General features: G+C 38.8%; 1 protein-coding gene and 1 pseudogene across 4 annotated transcripts in view; both read left to right on the top strand.

The window, feature by feature from the left end:
- The window catches only part of EDEM3 (ER degradation enhancing alpha-mannosidase like protein 3), a 73,517-nt gene extending 63,878 nt beyond the window's left edge, over window positions 1-9,639 (top strand). For all 4 annotated transcript variants that reach the window (XM_055582924.1, XM_055582923.1, XM_055582921.1 and 1 more), the window contains exon 20: window positions 5,571-9,639. In XM_055582924.1, the coding sequence (XP_055438899.1) occupies window positions 5,571-5,974 (404 nt within the window). In that variant the 3' untranslated portion in view covers window positions 5,975-9,639. The remainder of the gene's footprint in view (window positions 1-5,570) is intronic.
- A 5,638-nt stretch (window positions 9,640-15,277) lies between these two features.
- On the top strand, window positions 15,278-15,548 carry LOC129653352 (HIG1 domain family member 1A, mitochondrial-like; annotated as a pseudogene).
- Window positions 15,549-17,262: the final 1,714 nt, after the last annotated feature.

Here is a 17,262-nt window from a genome sequence, read left to right as displayed (position 1 = left end):
GCTTTATTTAAATTATATATTTTTTAAAGTTTTGATAGTCTGTCCATTTTTTGACTGCGATTCTGTTATAGTGTGATATTTTGACAAAAAGCCTTGAAAAATTCCCCTTTTTGTATAACTTTTTGAAGAACTGTAGGGCATTATTAACTGTCAGCAGTGAGTTATAGTATAATTGTTAATATTTATCAGTGTAACAAAAGTCAGTGATAATAGTTTTATTAAATCAACTGCTTTATTTACTTAGGAAAATATTCTAAGTTAACATCTGTAGTGGGTGCCATTAATCTGTGCTGTTGCTGCATGCATCAGTGTTTCTCTTCTGCTTCAGAATCAGCTGGTGTAGTAGTTAGAAGTGCAGATTCCTGAGGCCTACTCCAGAATATTGAATCAGACTCTGAAAGCAGGGGATCAGAATCTGAAATTTTAAACAAGCATTCCAGTTAATTGCACTCAGCTATACTTTGAGAAACACTGAACAAGGCCATGAAGGCACCCTCCTTTAAAAAAAAAAAATCTCTCAGCTCTGTATCTGGCCTTATTGTGCCACCAAGGGTACTCAGACATGACTGAAGCAACTTAGCACACCACACACACAAGGATACTAGGTAGGATTCTTTAAGTACACCAAATAATAGCAGCCATAAAATCTGAATGATTTAAAATGTCCTCCAGATTGTTTTCTCTAAAGATCTCATTCCACAGATACATATTTCCCTTAAAAAGTCAGTTTTGATGGAGCCAGTCTTCCCACATATCAATATAGAAAGTAGACTCCAGAACAAGCCCCTACTCCCACCTTCTAATTCTGATAAATCCCAGCCATTGATAAGAGAAATATCTGCAACAGTCCTATATCCTAGCAAAAATGTCCAGATAATTATTATACATTCTTCTTCAGAATAAAGCATTAGTAATTTATTAAGTAGAAATGCTGCTTTCTCAGGTTAAACCAGTCACACTTCTAAAAGTTAAGTTATCCGCAGAAGTGTTAATATTGTGTCTGTCATGTGTCCGGTTCCAGAATTTCTAGAATTTGTAAAGGTGCTGAATAATAATTCCCACCCTGTGCCCGCAAACAAAAGACACTGTTACCTTGAGATCCGAATTGAAACAATTTACAATTAAGATTCAGTTGACTTTTCTCAGTAGTATTTCTCAAGAGGGGAAAAAAAAAATCAGCATTTAAAAGTTTGAATAGATCGTCATTTTGTAGTTTATAGTGTCGGCTTCCAGTGCCTTAAGAGCTGCATGGACACACAGATTCAGAACTACTTTTACATTTGTGTCTGTCTGGTGAAGAGGCAGGCAGAACAGGGGAACCAAAAGAAAGGGCCAGTGGTTTGAACTGGCTTAGTTTTAACTGTGGCAGTGTTCCTTTTCCTAAGATTATCCTTCACTGAATGTGATTGGGGTGAATCTGTTCTTCAGTTGATCTGTAGAACTTAGATTTCTATTGGAAAGGATTTGGTTCTGAGGAGGTGAATCTAGTATATAAACAGATAGCGTCTTTGCTTGGAAGGGGGCAGCTGAAATGTTAGTAGAGTTAACACTGAAGGACTCCAGCCTCTCTTCCTCAGTCACCACATGTTTTCTCTTGCATCTTTGCATTTGCATGTCTTCCCTCGTTCCACAAGTGCCTTGTCTATCCCGATTCCACTCCCACAGCCTTTTCCTCTTTAAAAACATTTCGTCATTCTAAGTACCAAGTTTAGTGCTATCTTCTCTATGAATTTTTCTCTTATTCTCATAGATAAAATGTATGGACATCTTCTTTAACAATTTGTATTCATTTAGTTTTGGCTGTGCTGGGTCTTTGTTGCTGTGCGCAGGCATTCTCTAGTTATGACAAATAGGGTCTACTCTCTACTTGTGGTGCCACGGGCTTCTCTTTGTCGTGGCTTCTCTTGTTACAGAGCACAGGGCTTGGAGTGTAGACTTAGTGGTTGTGGCACACAGGCTTAGTTGCTAGATCTTCCTAGACCAGGGATTGAACCTGTGTCCCCTGCATTGGCGAGTAGATTCTTAACCATGGACCACCAGGGAAAGTCCCAACATCTTAATATAGTTGTACTTTTGACATTTGTATTACATTGTACTTCTTTACCTGTGTCTCAGCTCTGGATTTCTTGTTGTCAGTAAATGCTGGTTGCATGAATGAATGGTTGTAGAACAGCCAGTCTTGAAGTCTTTGCCAAGTTTCTTTGTCCTTTCATTATTAAAACTTTTTTCTTTTCTTTCTCTCTCTTTGTATCTTGAGATTTTCTTCATTCATTTTTGCTTCTGCATGTCTGATTCACCATCCCTGAATTTAATGATGTAGTCATTACACAGGCCCCTTAGAATGAAGGTTTGTAGTGGTGTGGTAGATTCTTTCTTTTTGTACTTCTCCAGCTGTCATTTTTATTTAGCTGATTGTTGCCACTTTGCTATGTATCACATATTCTCATATATTTGATCTGTTTTTGGGTGACTTGCTCTTCTTTTACACTAATCTATTTGCTTATTCCAGTGCCAATAATAAAATTGTTATTTTGAATACATTTTAATCTCTCTTCAGACAGCTCCCATCTCACTAATTCTTTTCAGAATTTCTTGACTTCTCTGTGATGTACATTCTTCCATAGGAATTTAAAAATAATCCTATCCAGTCCAAAAAGTAAAGGAGTAGAATTGGGATTCATTTTGGAATTGTATAACTGCATGTGTTACATATAAACAGGAAGGTTTTGTTAAATATTGACTTTCCATCCAGGTACATACAGGTACTTACCTGTAAATTGAATCAGATCTTATTTTTTCATTGAGATTTTATAATATTAAACAATAAGATTTCATAATAAATTTAATTCTATGTCTTGTAGATTCTGTTTTTAATTATAAAAAGGTTAACTTAATTTATTTCTAACCAGTTATTGCTACTACAGAGGGGTTATTTGTATTATTTCCTTCCTTTTTTATGGCTGAGTAATATTCTGTTGTGTATGTGTGCCATATCTTCTTTGTCCACCCCTCTGTCAGTGGGCATAGGTTGCTTCCGTGTCCTGGCTGTTGTGAACAGTGCTGCAGTAAGCATTGGGGTGCGTGTATGTTTTTGAATCATGGTTTATCACAGCGTATTGAATATAGTTCCCTGTGTTATACAGTAGGACCTTGTTGTTTATCCATCCTGTGTATACTGATTTGCGTTTGTTAAGCCACTGAGGCAGTAAGTGAGGTGTACTGCCCTGGAGCCTGCATGGGTAGAGGCTGGCAGTGGAGAAAGGGGCTCCCTTTGTGTGCCACTTAACAATGGTGCTTGACTCCTATGGTGGCCTGGGTGCTTCTGCAAACACCCCCAGTTGCGGCCATACCGCACTCCAGCCCCCTTCAGGCCTTGTCCACACAGCCAACAGCAGTCCTCTTCCTGTGGACTGCGCACTCAACGCTGAGTTTCAGGCCCTGCCCGTACCTGCGGACACGTGTCTGAGGCCGGGGCGTGCAGGGCAGCAGTACTCCAGTCTGTGCAGGCGTCTCTTCTGCCTGCCGCAGATGGGCGTTGAGCTCGCCTCTGAGCCTCTGAACCCCCCTTTCTGTCCCCGCTGATCTGAGGGGGCTTCCCAGGATGCGGGAGCCTCTCCTCTCTTCAGCTCCCTCCCAGGGGCGCACGTCCCGCCCCTCCATCCTCTTTTCTTCGTCCTACCTGAGAGAGGCTTTTCTTGTCCTCTCAGGTGTTTGAGGCCTCCTGCTTGTGTCCAGTAGGTGTTCTGTGAGATGTGTTCTGTTTGTAGATGTATCTTTCCTGCTATTTGTGGGAGGAGGGGAGCTCCCCATCCTACGCCACATCTCGATTGGAGCCTACCCCATTCTGTTTCCTTATCCTTAGCTAGGTTTCCAAAATAATATTATGTAACATGTAACCCTAGAGTGATTCTTTGTCAAAAGCACAGTCTTTATTACCATATAAAATAGCCCCACACCTTTTCATATTCTAAACTAGATTAATGCAGTCTAGAAATGAAGGTTCTTTTTGTTTTTGCTCGAACTTAGGGTAGCCTAGCATAAATGAGCTCCAAGCTGCCAGACTGCTTTCTGTTCTTTAGTTTCCCTAAATGTCAAATTAAAATGTACCTTTTCCACAGCTGAGAGAACATGTGGGAACTCCTCCCCCTTGCCCACCTTCCCCCTGACACACCCCCAGCACAAACTATCTAAAGCTTCCCATGTCAGGTAATCCTGCCTGGTCAGGGTGTTTGCGTACGTATCCTTCTGTCCCTCCCTGTGTGCCTTTATTTCCTTCCACTTTTCTGGTTTTATAATAAGTTCATCTTCTCTTTCTTCTTTGACTAATTCTGCTTATCTTTGAAATCTCAGTTTAAGTGTCACATTCTGAAAGTGAAACTGAATCCGCTCAGTCGTGTCCGACTCTGCGATCCCATGGACTGTAGCCTATCAGGTTTCTCCATCCATGGGATTTTCCAGGCAAGAGTACTGGCTGCTAGGTCACTTCAGTCATGTCTGACTCTGTGCGACCCCAGAGACGGCAGCCCACTAGGCTGCCCCGTCCCTGGGATTCTCCAGGCAAGAACACTGGAGTGGGTTGCTATTTCCTTCTCCAGGGGATCTTCCCAACCCAGGGATCGAACCCAGGTCTCTTGCATTGCAGGCAGACACTTTACCCTCTGAGCCATCAGGGAAGCACATTCTGAAAGAAGTCCTCAAATCTCATTATTCTTTCCTAACACCATAGCTTGCTTCACAGAGTTTTCTATTTATTTGTGTTGATTTGTAAACGTTTTCCTCAGCTGGACTATAAGATTCAGAAGGGCAGGTTAGGTGTTTGTTTTCATCTAGTTTTATCCCTAGAACCTTGCACAGTGCCTGCCACACAGTAAGACGCTCAGGAGATCTTTACCAACTGACTGCAGAGTCTGAGAATTGCGCAGCCTGTGATTATAGATGCTGCTACCTCAGCACTTTCTTGCAGGAACCCTAAATAAAATGCCTCTAGTGGTTTCACTGTATATTCATTACCAGAGGTTTAGCCTGCTTTTTGGCCTTCCAGTGGATTTTATGATTATATCTTATAATTATATCTTATAAAACTTCATCAGTAATGAAGTTTTGTAAATATCTGTTTTTGTATTTATGGAAATATTTAATCAATCACATTGATATCCCTGAATCATTTAATTTTAATCATTTAATTTTGTAGTATCTGCATTTTCATGGTTTCTTGAGTGGGAATTTCACTTTTCAAAGAATATTAAAATTACAGCAGTGGCATGCACTGTTTAAATATTATTTGGTTTAATATGTTTTCATGTTTGGGCTTTCCTGAATTTAGGTGTTTAATAAATTTAAGACATATAATATAAATTTCTATGCATTTTAATAGTATTATTGTTCAGTGTATTTCTTGGCATTTAGTGACACCCACTGATGGCAGTCTTTATTAGAGTCATCCTGCATTAACATGGTTTTCTTTTAACTCTGTTTTTTGCTTTAGTACTAAAGCCAGTATGGTTTTGAGAATATCATAGTACATGTTTTGAGGAGGAAAGTAGCATAAAGTTTGTTTCTTTCATGTACAGATTCTGAGATGGAAAATGAAGAACAACCATCCTCTGAAAATGACTCTCAGAGTGCTGAACAGATTGCATCAAGGTCTCAGGAGATTGATCTGGTTGATCAAGAGTCCCCTGAGGAAAGTTCTGTGAACTCTCACCCAGAAGCTTTATCTCCAGTAGATACAGACAGTGCTGCAAGCGTTTCTTCTTCTGAACAGGATTCTAACCCCATGGAAAACCTCGAGACTACAAGTCTTGATGGTGAATGTACAGATTTAGATAACCAACTTCAAGAACAGCCAGAAACTGAGGACGATTCCAATCCTAATGTTAGCTGGGGCAAAAAGGCCCAGCCTATAGACTCCATATTAGCAGACTGGAATGAAGACATAGAAGCATTTGAAATGATGGATAAGGATGAGCTCTGACTCACAAAAGTCTACCTGGTGGTAGGTATTTCAAAAGAAAAGGTAAACTGTGGTTAATAGACACCCTGATACTAAGCAGGCTCTCTTCATGGGAGGCTTTAAGTATGGTGATGAGCAACCACGTTCTGACTGGGAGAGTTAGTTTTCATAGGAATCTGGAACATGCTGTGTTAGAACTGACCTTGTTTAAAACTGTCCCATCAAAAATGCAAACTCACAGTTCTCCCCCACGCCCCAGGTGACAGGATTGTACCATCCTGCTGCATACCTTGGGCCAGGAAAAGATTACTGGGCATTCCTTGGAACCAGATTTCTGCAGTCTCTGGATAGTAGCTAAGAAACATATCCAGTTAACTATGAGGTGGGGAATACAGATTTGTACAGCTTTCTAATTAAAGGAAGCTCTCTGTTTTCTTGGTTTGCGGGTTAGAGGTTCTTTGGGGAAAACGCATAGGAGTTTTGTGGGCATTCTGGTTATGCTGCCTTCACAGAAACAAAGTGACCTAAATGGTTGTGAAGCAAATGCATTCATGGTGAAAACAGTCTTTGCTCATCATTTTCACTCGCTTCATTGTGTAACATGATCAAGATGACTTGATTTTTTTCCCTCTTATCGGTGTCCTTTTCATTTAAACCAAAGGTGAAGCCAGTGTACTTTCTCAGTGAGTTCTTTGCATAAAGACTGATCATTGGGACCAGGTAGAAAGGTCATATAATGTGGGAATTGGTTACTTAATACTCTTGAAAAATGGAGCAAGGGAGAAACTGTAATGTTGCAATATGAACTTGCCATTGGGCCTTCCATAGGGAAAGCTGTGACTACTCTGAAATGGAACTTAAGGTTATATCTTTGTAGGGTAAATTATAAATCTTTTCCAGTTCATTTCTTTGGAGGTGATTACCTCTAGCCATCAGCCTTACTCCATCCCATGTGTAGTATGCATTTTGAGCCACAAGACCTGTGTTGCCAATAGCTGAAGACATTTTGTTCCATTTTTCTGTCTTAGCCATGATAAAACTGTGGTAGTGATCTAAAAATTCTGGAGTAACTACTATTTTTTCCTCCTTTGAAACTATAGTTGCTAAAGTTGCACCTAAGGAATCTGTCACATTTTCTGTTGATCATGGTTTTTAAGTTTTGTTCTGTTTTAATGAGTATTCCTTCCAATATGGACTTGAAAATTAGTCTATGGTAACCTGTGTAAAAAACACAGTAGCAACTAACATATAGCCATATAGCTTAATGGAACCTTTTCCCCTATTTTTAATTTTTTTTTTTTGGGTGTGTGTGTTTGTGTGTGTGTGTGTGTGGCAGTCTGGTGCTGGCCACATTTAAGTTTTTAGAACTTTTTTGTTAATATCTGTAGACAGCCCTGTAATTGAAATCATGGCTTTACTCTATTTATTTTTTAAACATAGGTGAATCAGTTCTAAAGGAATATTTGAGACTTTTCTTTTTCTTTACCGTGTCATTATATAATAACTTCTTTTTTCTTAAAACACAGTTGTGGAGGTACTGATGAACTTAAACTGTATATGGAGCTGTTAAAAGAGCAGCAGTGCTGTATTGTAGTTATGTATATTCATGTACAGTATGTCTTAGCTCCCAGGTAAACATATTCTTTTATAAGGGGATAAATAGCTGCTTTCAAAAATTCCAGCTGAAGTTAATTGGGTCAGTGAGTAATAAATCTAATAGAGAATTCATTTTGAGGGGGGGGGGGAAGAGTAGTATACAAGACTTTTTTTGGCCCTTAATTAAACCTGACACCAAAATGGAAATTTTTAGTCTCTCTGCATGTGAAATTTGGTGTAAGAAGATAGAACTATAATACATAGAGTATATGGAAGGATAGACATAGTGCTTTGTTCATTTTGATTGCAAAGCTGCCAAAATAGTTGAAGCGTAATTACTTGACTTGCCTTGATTTATAGGACTGGGGCTTGGAGAAAAGGAGCAGATGTTCCTTTAAGACTTGGATTACAGAAGCCTTATATACATTGATTTGGTTTTCTTTTTGTAGTTCAAAGCCATTGTTGTCTAAATCTAGCTTTTCTAATTTATCAAAACAACATAATTTTATTTCCAGCAGAGATCTTGTGGCGTACACAGAAAAGCCAGCTTACTGCCACTTACCCTTTCTTTGGCCATTAGGGGGAGTTGTTGCCATTCATTGAGGTCTAGAAGCAACTTGTTGGAGAAGGAAATGGCAACCCACTCCAGTATTCTTGCCTGGAGAATCCCATGGACAGAGGAGCCTGGCAGGCTACAGTCCATGGGGTCACAAGAGTCGGACACAACTTAGTGACTAAACCATCAGCTTGTCTAGAAAAATGCATACTTAAAAAAAAAATTAACTATAAAATTAACAAACTATAAAAATTAATAGCAGAAGGAATTATACTTGATTTTTCCCTAGCTAAGAAAAGAAGGAATAATGTTCAGCTTCAAAACTCCAACATTGTCACTGACTCTCCATTCTTAACTGACATACTGCCACAAAGTTGTTTTTGAGTTCATGAAAAGTTTCAACAGCATTAGGCATTTTTTAAAATGTTTTGTTTTTTAAGTACCTTTTATAGCATTTTATTTACTTCCTAAAGATTCAGGGGTTTCTGTGTGACCCTGAATTTTAGAAACATCTGGTCTACCTCAGTTAGCTGTTGGCTGCATAGAGATAGAGCTGAAGTGATCACCACAGCCATAAAATTGATTGACTAAGAAGGATTTATACAATGTTTACAAACCTGGAATCAAGTATGGATTTTATCTGAAAGTTAAAAGTTAGATATTAAAGAAAGTATTTAATTCAGGTATTTTCAAGTTTTAAAACTTCACTTGTTTACCTACTAAAAATAGTTCAAGTTTTTTCTGCTTAGGAAACTCCATTAAAATGATATACCCTAATTTGCAGTGCTTTTCTCATAAAGTTTTAGGTGTGAAAAATTGTAATTTCCTAGATATGTTTGGGATGGGATATTTTGTTGGGTAGGTTTTCTTTTTTCTTTTTAACTTTTAATAGGCTTCCAACAAGAATACAGTTGTTTCAGAACAAATTTTTTAACATTATACTTTTCCCTTTCTCTTCACAGTGTTTAGAGAGTAAAATGAAAAACTGTGCACTCTGTGATTTTAACTTCTCTAATATACTCGAGATTTTTATTTTAATTTAAATTACCATCACATGGCCCTTTCAGTAGTAAAACCAGCATTTGTTCCCTCACCAAACCCCATGCCAAATTCATCATAAAGAAAGCTCAGCATCCATAATTCCAATAGTGCTTATCAATTTAGAGGGGGCATTTAGTAAATATTCCAACTGGTCGTTTTATGCACAAGGCTTCAGTCAGAACATAGAAAAAAAAACATTCTGTGAATGAAATATTGTATGTTCAGATTTTATAAAAGACATTTTTAAAAGCCCAATTTACAGCCGTATATTTTCTTATGATGTAATTTATGAAAAAGATGTCTGTACTAACAGGTGCTGTAACACTACTGTTGTTGGATTTTATTGTTTGGTGATAAATGTATACAATATTTCTAAGGGAAACTATGTACTGTGATGTAAAAGTCTGGGCAAAATGTATATAATCCTTGTATATAGTTGTGTATTTGATTATAATTACTGATTGTAAAGATTTAATAAAATATGTAAATATCCTGGTCTAGTTTTAATTTTAATTTTTAGCATACTTTGCATATCTTTATACTTTGATATCTCTAAATTTTTTTTCACCACTGTCTTCCCTTTCATTTTCATTTTACCCTAGAAGAGAAGATTTGGGGGATGGTTTAGAATATAGACATGCAAACATACATTGAACTCAACTTGTATCCTCAGGGTAGAGCTAGAGTTATTAATTTACAGTGTCAATATTGATAGCATGTGTGTTTTGAGTTTTGTTGTTGTGGTTGTTTTGTCACTAAGTTGTGTCTGACTCTTTTGAGACTCCATGGACTGTAGTCCATCAGGCTCCGCTGTCTAAGGAATTTCCCAAGCATGAATATTGGAGTGGATTGCCATTTCCTTCTGTTGGAGATCTTCCTGATTCAAGTGTTGAACTGGCATCGCCTGCATTGGCAGGAGGGCTCTTTACCAATGAGCCACCAGGGAAGCCCATATGTTTTGAGTTTTCTAATATTTAATAAAATCAGTTGTCCTTTTAATATTGTCATCAAAAGTATACTGTCCTCTCCTGTTAATTCCATTGAGACCATCTGTTTAACAGCCACTTTCAGATACTGTGATACTATGCTTTTCATCCTTACTGTTATAGGGTTTCTGAACACAAGATACCTTGAAAGATCTGATAATACCACTATTATCTGTTGATATTAATAATCACTTTCTTTAAAGATAAGCAAACTGAAAATTGAACAAGTTCTAAGCATCTTATGCTTAGGTAGGTGCCTGGTTCATGGAATGGGGAGCCTTGGTTTATTTCCAGAGCTTATGAATTCGTAAAAGAATGGACTCATCATCCCAGATGACTGTGGGAGAAATAGTTTAGAAGTCTTGTGGTGTGTTAGAGCACATTTCAACCCTTGTTTCAGCTCCAGCTGTCTAAGAAGTGGTGCCGTCTTGACACATAGCAGCTACAGGTAATACTGAAAAAATACTTTGGATGTAACAGTAGGATGGAATTTCATAGAGAAGATTGAAAACCTTCCTCCAAGGATTAAGGAGAGAGCCAAAGTCCTTATATAGACTAGTCAGAGACAGAGGAACCTAACACCTGGGGCCAGGCTGTTCCCCTCCTAACACCGTCACCACCACCACCCTACTGTTGGAGTTGCAGCAATTGGAGGACAGCTTACACAGCAAACCCCTACTTTATCTTTTCCAAATTTCTGGGAAAAGCGATTGATCTTGGGTCAAGAGGCAGTCTGACAAATACTGCAAGCTAGCTTGTCCTAAACGCCCTTTCCCCACTCTCCTATCCAGCTTTCTCCTTGTCGAGTAGGTGGAGTTCTCAAGGCAATCCCAGAGAGCTGCTATCTTTAGAAGAACTGATCTATTTAGTCAGCCACACTCTTGTCTTACCTGAGGTCTTATGCCAACTGAATCCCAGTTTTAATTGTCTTATTATATTAATAAAATAGATAAATATTTTTAAGCCCTATTATCTCAGTCTCCAATCATTACTTTTAACTCAGTCTTGTCCATTCACTTGGGTAATTCTTCAGGACCTCCAATCAGTTGGTCCTTCTACTTTCTCAGAATCCATCACCCTTTCCCATGGCCTCACTTCCCAATTTACCCACCATTAATATCTCTTGCTCTTTTGAGCAAACTTGGCAAAACTTTAAATGTTATTAAGTCCAACTACTCGTTGATTTAGAATGTAAGTGTAAGTAGTTACCGGAACTGGATGAAATCACACCACCAGTGCTCACTGGCACTTTAAATCATGAATACAAATCTAGGAAGGGAGAAAATGGAGAGAAGAGCCTGGAACTGGGCTATGACAGATTCTGAGGATTCAAAGATGAGGCTTGTGTGTCTTTCCAAAGATGCACAGCTTGCAGGATTTAGTAAGGATTTTAGAGTTTGTTCTAAGGGTAATGAGAAATCACTAAAGGGTTTTAAATTAGCATAATGAAATGTAATGCTAAATGAATAAAAATCTAGAACTGTATATGAAGTATGACCTCAGCCCTATTCTATAATTTAAAAAAAAACCTCCTTTATTCAACAAAAACTTAGCATCTCCTGTGTGGCAGGCGTTATGGGGCCTGGAGGTTACAACACTGGGTCAAACATAAGCAAAGAAGATAGAAAATAAAACAGTATTAATAAATACAATAATAAGCTTATGAAGGAAAAGAATTGATGGTGAGAGGATAGTGATGGATATCAACAAAGAATTGTACTTTAAGTAACCAAAACATTAACAATGATTATCTCTGGATTACAGGCAATTTCTATTTCTTTATCTGTTGGGGTATATTTCCAAAATGAACATTATGATTTTAAAAATAAAAACAGCCTAGGTCAAAGGTGAAAGACATGCTGAGAACTATAGAACATTAATAAAGGAAATTATGTTTCAAAGAAATGGAAAGATATCCTCTTAAATTGAAAATAGTAATATTGTTAAAATGGCAATACTACCCAAAACAATTTACACATTTAATGCAATCCTTATCAAATTACTCATGGCGTTTTTTCACAAAACCAGAACAAATAGTCCTGAAACTTATATGGAATTGTAAAAGACCCAGAATTGCCAGTGCAATCTTGAGGAAAAACAACAAAGCAGGAGGTATATCCCTCCCAGACTTCAGACAATACTAGAAAGCTATAGTAATCAAAACAGCATGGTAAATAGACATATGGACCAATGGAACAGAATAAACAGCCCAGAAATAAACCTCTCATGTATGGTCAATTAATCTTCCACAAAGGAGGCAAGAAGATGCAATGGAGAGAAGACTGCACCACCAGCAAGTGGGGCAGGAAAGGGAGACAGCCATACGCCAGGCAGTGAAGCCAGACACACGCTTAGGCCATGGGCAAAACAACTCAAAATGGCTTAAGACACGACAGCATAAAGCTCCTTGAAGAGAATATAGAAAAAGCATAAATTGACATAAATGCCAAAGAATGCTCAAACTACTGCACAATTGCACTCATCTCACACACTAGTAAAGTAATGCTCAAAATTCTCCAAGCCAGGCTTCAGCAGTACATGCACCGTGAACTTCCAGATGTTCAAGCTGGTTTTAGAAAAGGCAGAGGAACCAGAGATCAAATTGCCAACATCCGCTGGATCATCAAAAAAGCAAGAGAATTCCAGAAAACCATCTATTTCTGCTTTATTGACTATGCCAAAGTGTTTGTGTGAGCCACAGTAAACTGTGGGAAATTCTGAAAGAGATGGGAATACCAGACCACCTGACCTGCCTCTTGAGAAACCTATATGCAGGTCAGGAAGCAACAGTTAGAACTGGACATGGAACAACAGACAGGTTCCAAATAGGAAAAGGAGTACGTCAAGGCTGTATATTGTCACTTTGCTTATTTAACTTCTATGCAGAGTACATCATGAGAAACGCTGGGCTGGAAGAAGCACAAGCTGGAATCAAGATTGCCGGGAGAAATATCAATCACCTCAGATATGCAGATGACACCACCCTTATGGCAGAAAGTGAAGAGGAACTAAAAAGCCTCTTGCTGAAAGTGAAAGTGGAGAGTGAAAAAGTTGGCTTAAAGCTCAACAATCAGAAAACGAAGATCATGGCATCTGGTCCCATCACTTGATGGCAAATAGATGGGAAAACAGTGGAAACAGTGTCAGACTTTATTTTTGGGGGCTCCAAAATCACTGCAGATGGTGACTGCAGCCATGAAATTAAAAGATGCCTACTTCTTGGAAGGAAAGTTATGACCAACCTAGATAGCATATTCAAAAGCAGAGACATTACTTTGCCAACAAAGGTCTGTCTAGTCAAGGCTATGGTTTTTCCAGTGGTCATGTATGGATGTGAGAGTTGGACTGTGAAGAAGGCTGAGCGCTGAAGAATTGATGCTTTTGAACTGTGGTTTTGGAGAAGACTCTTGAGAGTCCCTTGGACTGCAAGGAGATCCAACCAGTCCATTCTAAAGGAAATCAGTCCTGGGTGTTCATTGGAAGGACTGATGCTGAAAAGTGAAACTCCAATACTTTGGCCACCTCATGCGAAGAGTTGACTCATTGGAAAAGACTCTGATGCTGGGAGGGATTGGAGGCAGGAGGAGAAGGGGACAACAGAGGATGAGATGGCTGGATGGCATGACCAACTTGATGCACATGAGTTTGGGTGAACTCCGGGGGTTGGTGATAGACAGGGAGGCCTGGTGTGCTGCGATTCATGGCGTTGCAAAGAGTAGGACACGACTGAGCGACTGAACAGACTGACTGACTGACTGATACCAATATTTTAAGTCAATCTCCCAAAGCAATAGAAATAAAAGCAAAAATAAATGAGATCTAATCAAACATACACAGTTTTGTTCAGCAAAGGAAACCACAGCAAAATCAAATGACAGCTTACAGAATGGGAGAAAATATTTGCAAATGAAACAACTACAAGGAATCAATTTCCAAAATGTACAAACAAATACAACTCAATAACAACAATAAACAACCCAATCAAAAATGGGCAGAAGACCTAAATAGATCTACCTCCAAAGAAGACATACAGATGACAGGCACATGAAAAGATGCTCATCATTTTTAATTATTAGAGAAATGAAAATCAAAACTATAATGAAGTATAAGATATTAAGAAGAGGTGGCAAGAATACACAGAAGAACTATACAAAAAGACCTCAATGACCCAGATAACTATGACAGTGTGATCACTCACCTAGAGCCAAACATCCTGGAATGTGAAATCAAGTGGGCCTTAGGAAGCATCACTACGAACAAAGCTAGTGGAGGTGATGGAATTCCAGTTGAGCTATTTCAAATCCTAAAAGATAATGCTGTTAAAGTGCAGCACTCAGTATGCCAGCAAATTTGATTAACTCAGCAGTGAGTGGCCACAAGACTGGATAAGGTCAGTTTTCATTCCAATCCCAAAGAAAGGCAATGCCAAAGAATGTTCAAACTACCACACAATTGCAGTCATTTCATATGCTAGCAAAGTAATGCTCAAAACCTTCAAGCTAGGCTTCAACAGTTTGTGAACTGAGAACTTCCAGATGTACAAACTGGATTTAGAAAAGGCAGAAGAACCACAGATCAAATTGCCAGAATCCATTGTATCATAGAAAAGCTAGAGAATTTCAGAAAACATCTACTTATGCTTCATTGACTACGCTAAAGCCTTTGTGTGGATCACAACAAACTGTGGAAAATTCTTAAAGAGATGGGAACGCAGACCACCTGACCCACCTCCTGTGAGACCTGTATGCAGGTCCAGAAGCAACAGTTAGAACTGGAACAACAGACTGGTTCCAAATTGGGAAAGAAGTACGTCAAGGCTTTATATCATCATCCTGCCTATTTAACTTATATGCAGAGTACATCATGCCATATGCCAGTCTGGATGAAGCACAAGCTGGAATCAAGATCTCTGCGAGAAATATCAATAACCTCAGATATGCAGATGACACCACCCTTATGGCAGAAAGCAAAGAGGAATTAAAGAGTCTCTTGATGAAGGTGAAATAAGAGAGTGAAAAACTCAGCATTCAAAAAATGTATCTGCGTATCTGGGAGAAGCCAGCTGGACAGCAGGTGCAGGAGTGAGGTCACTAGCCGATAGGAACCTGAAACATCTTGTGGTTGTCTGAAGAGTCTTCAATCACTATGTCAAGGGACACAGATGTTTCTCTTTCCTCATATGATGAAGATCAGGGATGTTAACTTACCCGAAAAGCTAAGAGTGGCACCATTTGTCCCCATAGGAATGGCAGGTTTTGCAGCAATTGTTGCATGTGGATTATATGGAGGGGAAATACTAAAATTTCTGTTCACCTGATCCACATGTGTGGCAGCCCAAAGCTTTGTTGTGGGAGCAATGACTCTTGGTATGGGCTATTCCCTGTATCAAGAATTCTGGGCAAAACCTAAACCTTAGAAGAGGAGATGCCATCTTGGTCTTGTTGGTGGTGCTTGCTTTAATTAGACATCTCATACTGAGGTTATATATTTACGCTGAAAATAAATTTTTTGGGTCAGACAAGAACATGGTAATTTGAATATTGGCTTATTTTCTTGCAGGCTTGATTTTCCTGCTGACCAAATTACTGGTGACTAGTTCACTAGCTAGGTCATTCAGGGGAGTCAGATTCAGATCGGCATAAAAGAAACATGTCACTTTTAAATACATTTAATAGAGATACCTGTCCACCTTCTTAAACTCTTCTGTTTGAAATTAGTTCTAAAGAAGACAACATGCCAATCCTGAAAATGCTCCCAGTTGCTGCAGAATATCATATGCTTTTGATGTAATGTAGGAGTCCTATTTTGGAGAAGGCAATGGCACCCAACTCCAGTACTCCTGCCTGGAAAATCCCATGGATGGAGGAGCCTGGAAGGCTGCGGTTCATGGGGTCGCTGAGGGTCGGACATGACTGAGCGACTTCACTTTCACTTTTCACTTTAATGCATTGGAGAAGGAAATGGCAACCCACTCCAGTGTTCTTACCTGAAGAATCCCAGGGACAAGGGAGACTGGTGGGCTGCCGACTATGGGGTCACACAGAGTCAGACATTACTGAAGTGACTTAGCAGCAGCTTAGCAGCAGCAGGAGTCCTATTTACTGCTGTTAATTTAACTTTCTATCTTGTGGACTGAGTACTGTTTTAAGGGCTGGTTGGCTCTTGAGGAACCCTTTCAGAATAGTACATGGAATACAACATTATAAACCTCCCTGCAAGTAAAAAGTTGGTAACAGAGCCACTTTGAAGTAGTATTTATTTTAGATCATAGTTATAAACATGAGAACAACTTAACTGTCTATCCCTATTAGCTCTTTTGTAGTTGCAGAATTAGATTTTGCTGCTGTTATATTAGAATAATTTTAAATGTTATTTTGAAACAAATGTGTGTTTTAGGTGCTGATGCAAAGGTAAATAAAAAACACTTTTTAAATGTGTGCAGTATGTTTATTTTCTCCAAAAGAATCATCAACTAAATAAAATGCCTATAATGAAAGTGATTGATGAGCAAGCTGGTTTGGTCTGATGGTATACAAACTTTGGTATATCACAGAATGCTTTGCTGTACTTGTGAAATTCTCTTGTCTAACCTGAATTTACATTCCATGGTGATAACATGGTAAATGTAGTGTTATTAAAGTAAGTGAACACACACACACAAAACAAAGGTCATTTCATGTGGTCCCCTCACTTCATGGCAAATAGATGGGGAAACAATGGAAACAGTGACAGACTATTTTCCTGGGCTCCAAAATCACTGTGGATGGTAACTGCAGCCATGAAATTAAAAGATGCTTGCTCCTTGGAAGGAAAGCAATGATAAACCTAGACAGCATATTAAAAAACAGAGACATTACTTTGCTTACAAAGGTCTGTATAGTCAATGCTATAATTTTTCCAGTAGTAATGTATGGATGTGAGAGTTGGACAATAAAAAAGGCTGAGTGCTGAAGAGTTGATGCCTTCACACTGTGGTGCTGCAGAAGACTCTTGAGAGTCCCTTGGACAGTAAGGAGATCAAACCAGGAAATCCTAAAGGAAATCAATCCTGAATATTCATCGGAAGGACTGATGCTGAAGCTGACATACTTTGGTGAAGAGCCAAACTATGCAAGGAGCCGATTCATTGG

Source organism: Bubalus kerabau, chromosome 5, assembly GCF_029407905.1.
Source record: "Bubalus kerabau isolate K-KA32 ecotype Philippines breed swamp buffalo chromosome 5, PCC_UOA_SB_1v2, whole genome shotgun sequence".
NCBI classification, from domain to species: Eukaryota; Metazoa; Chordata; class Mammalia; order Artiodactyla; family Bovidae; genus Bubalus; species Bubalus kerabau.
The sequence above is the reverse complement of the archived record's forward strand: the minus strand, read 5'-3'. Positions and strand labels throughout refer to the sequence as shown.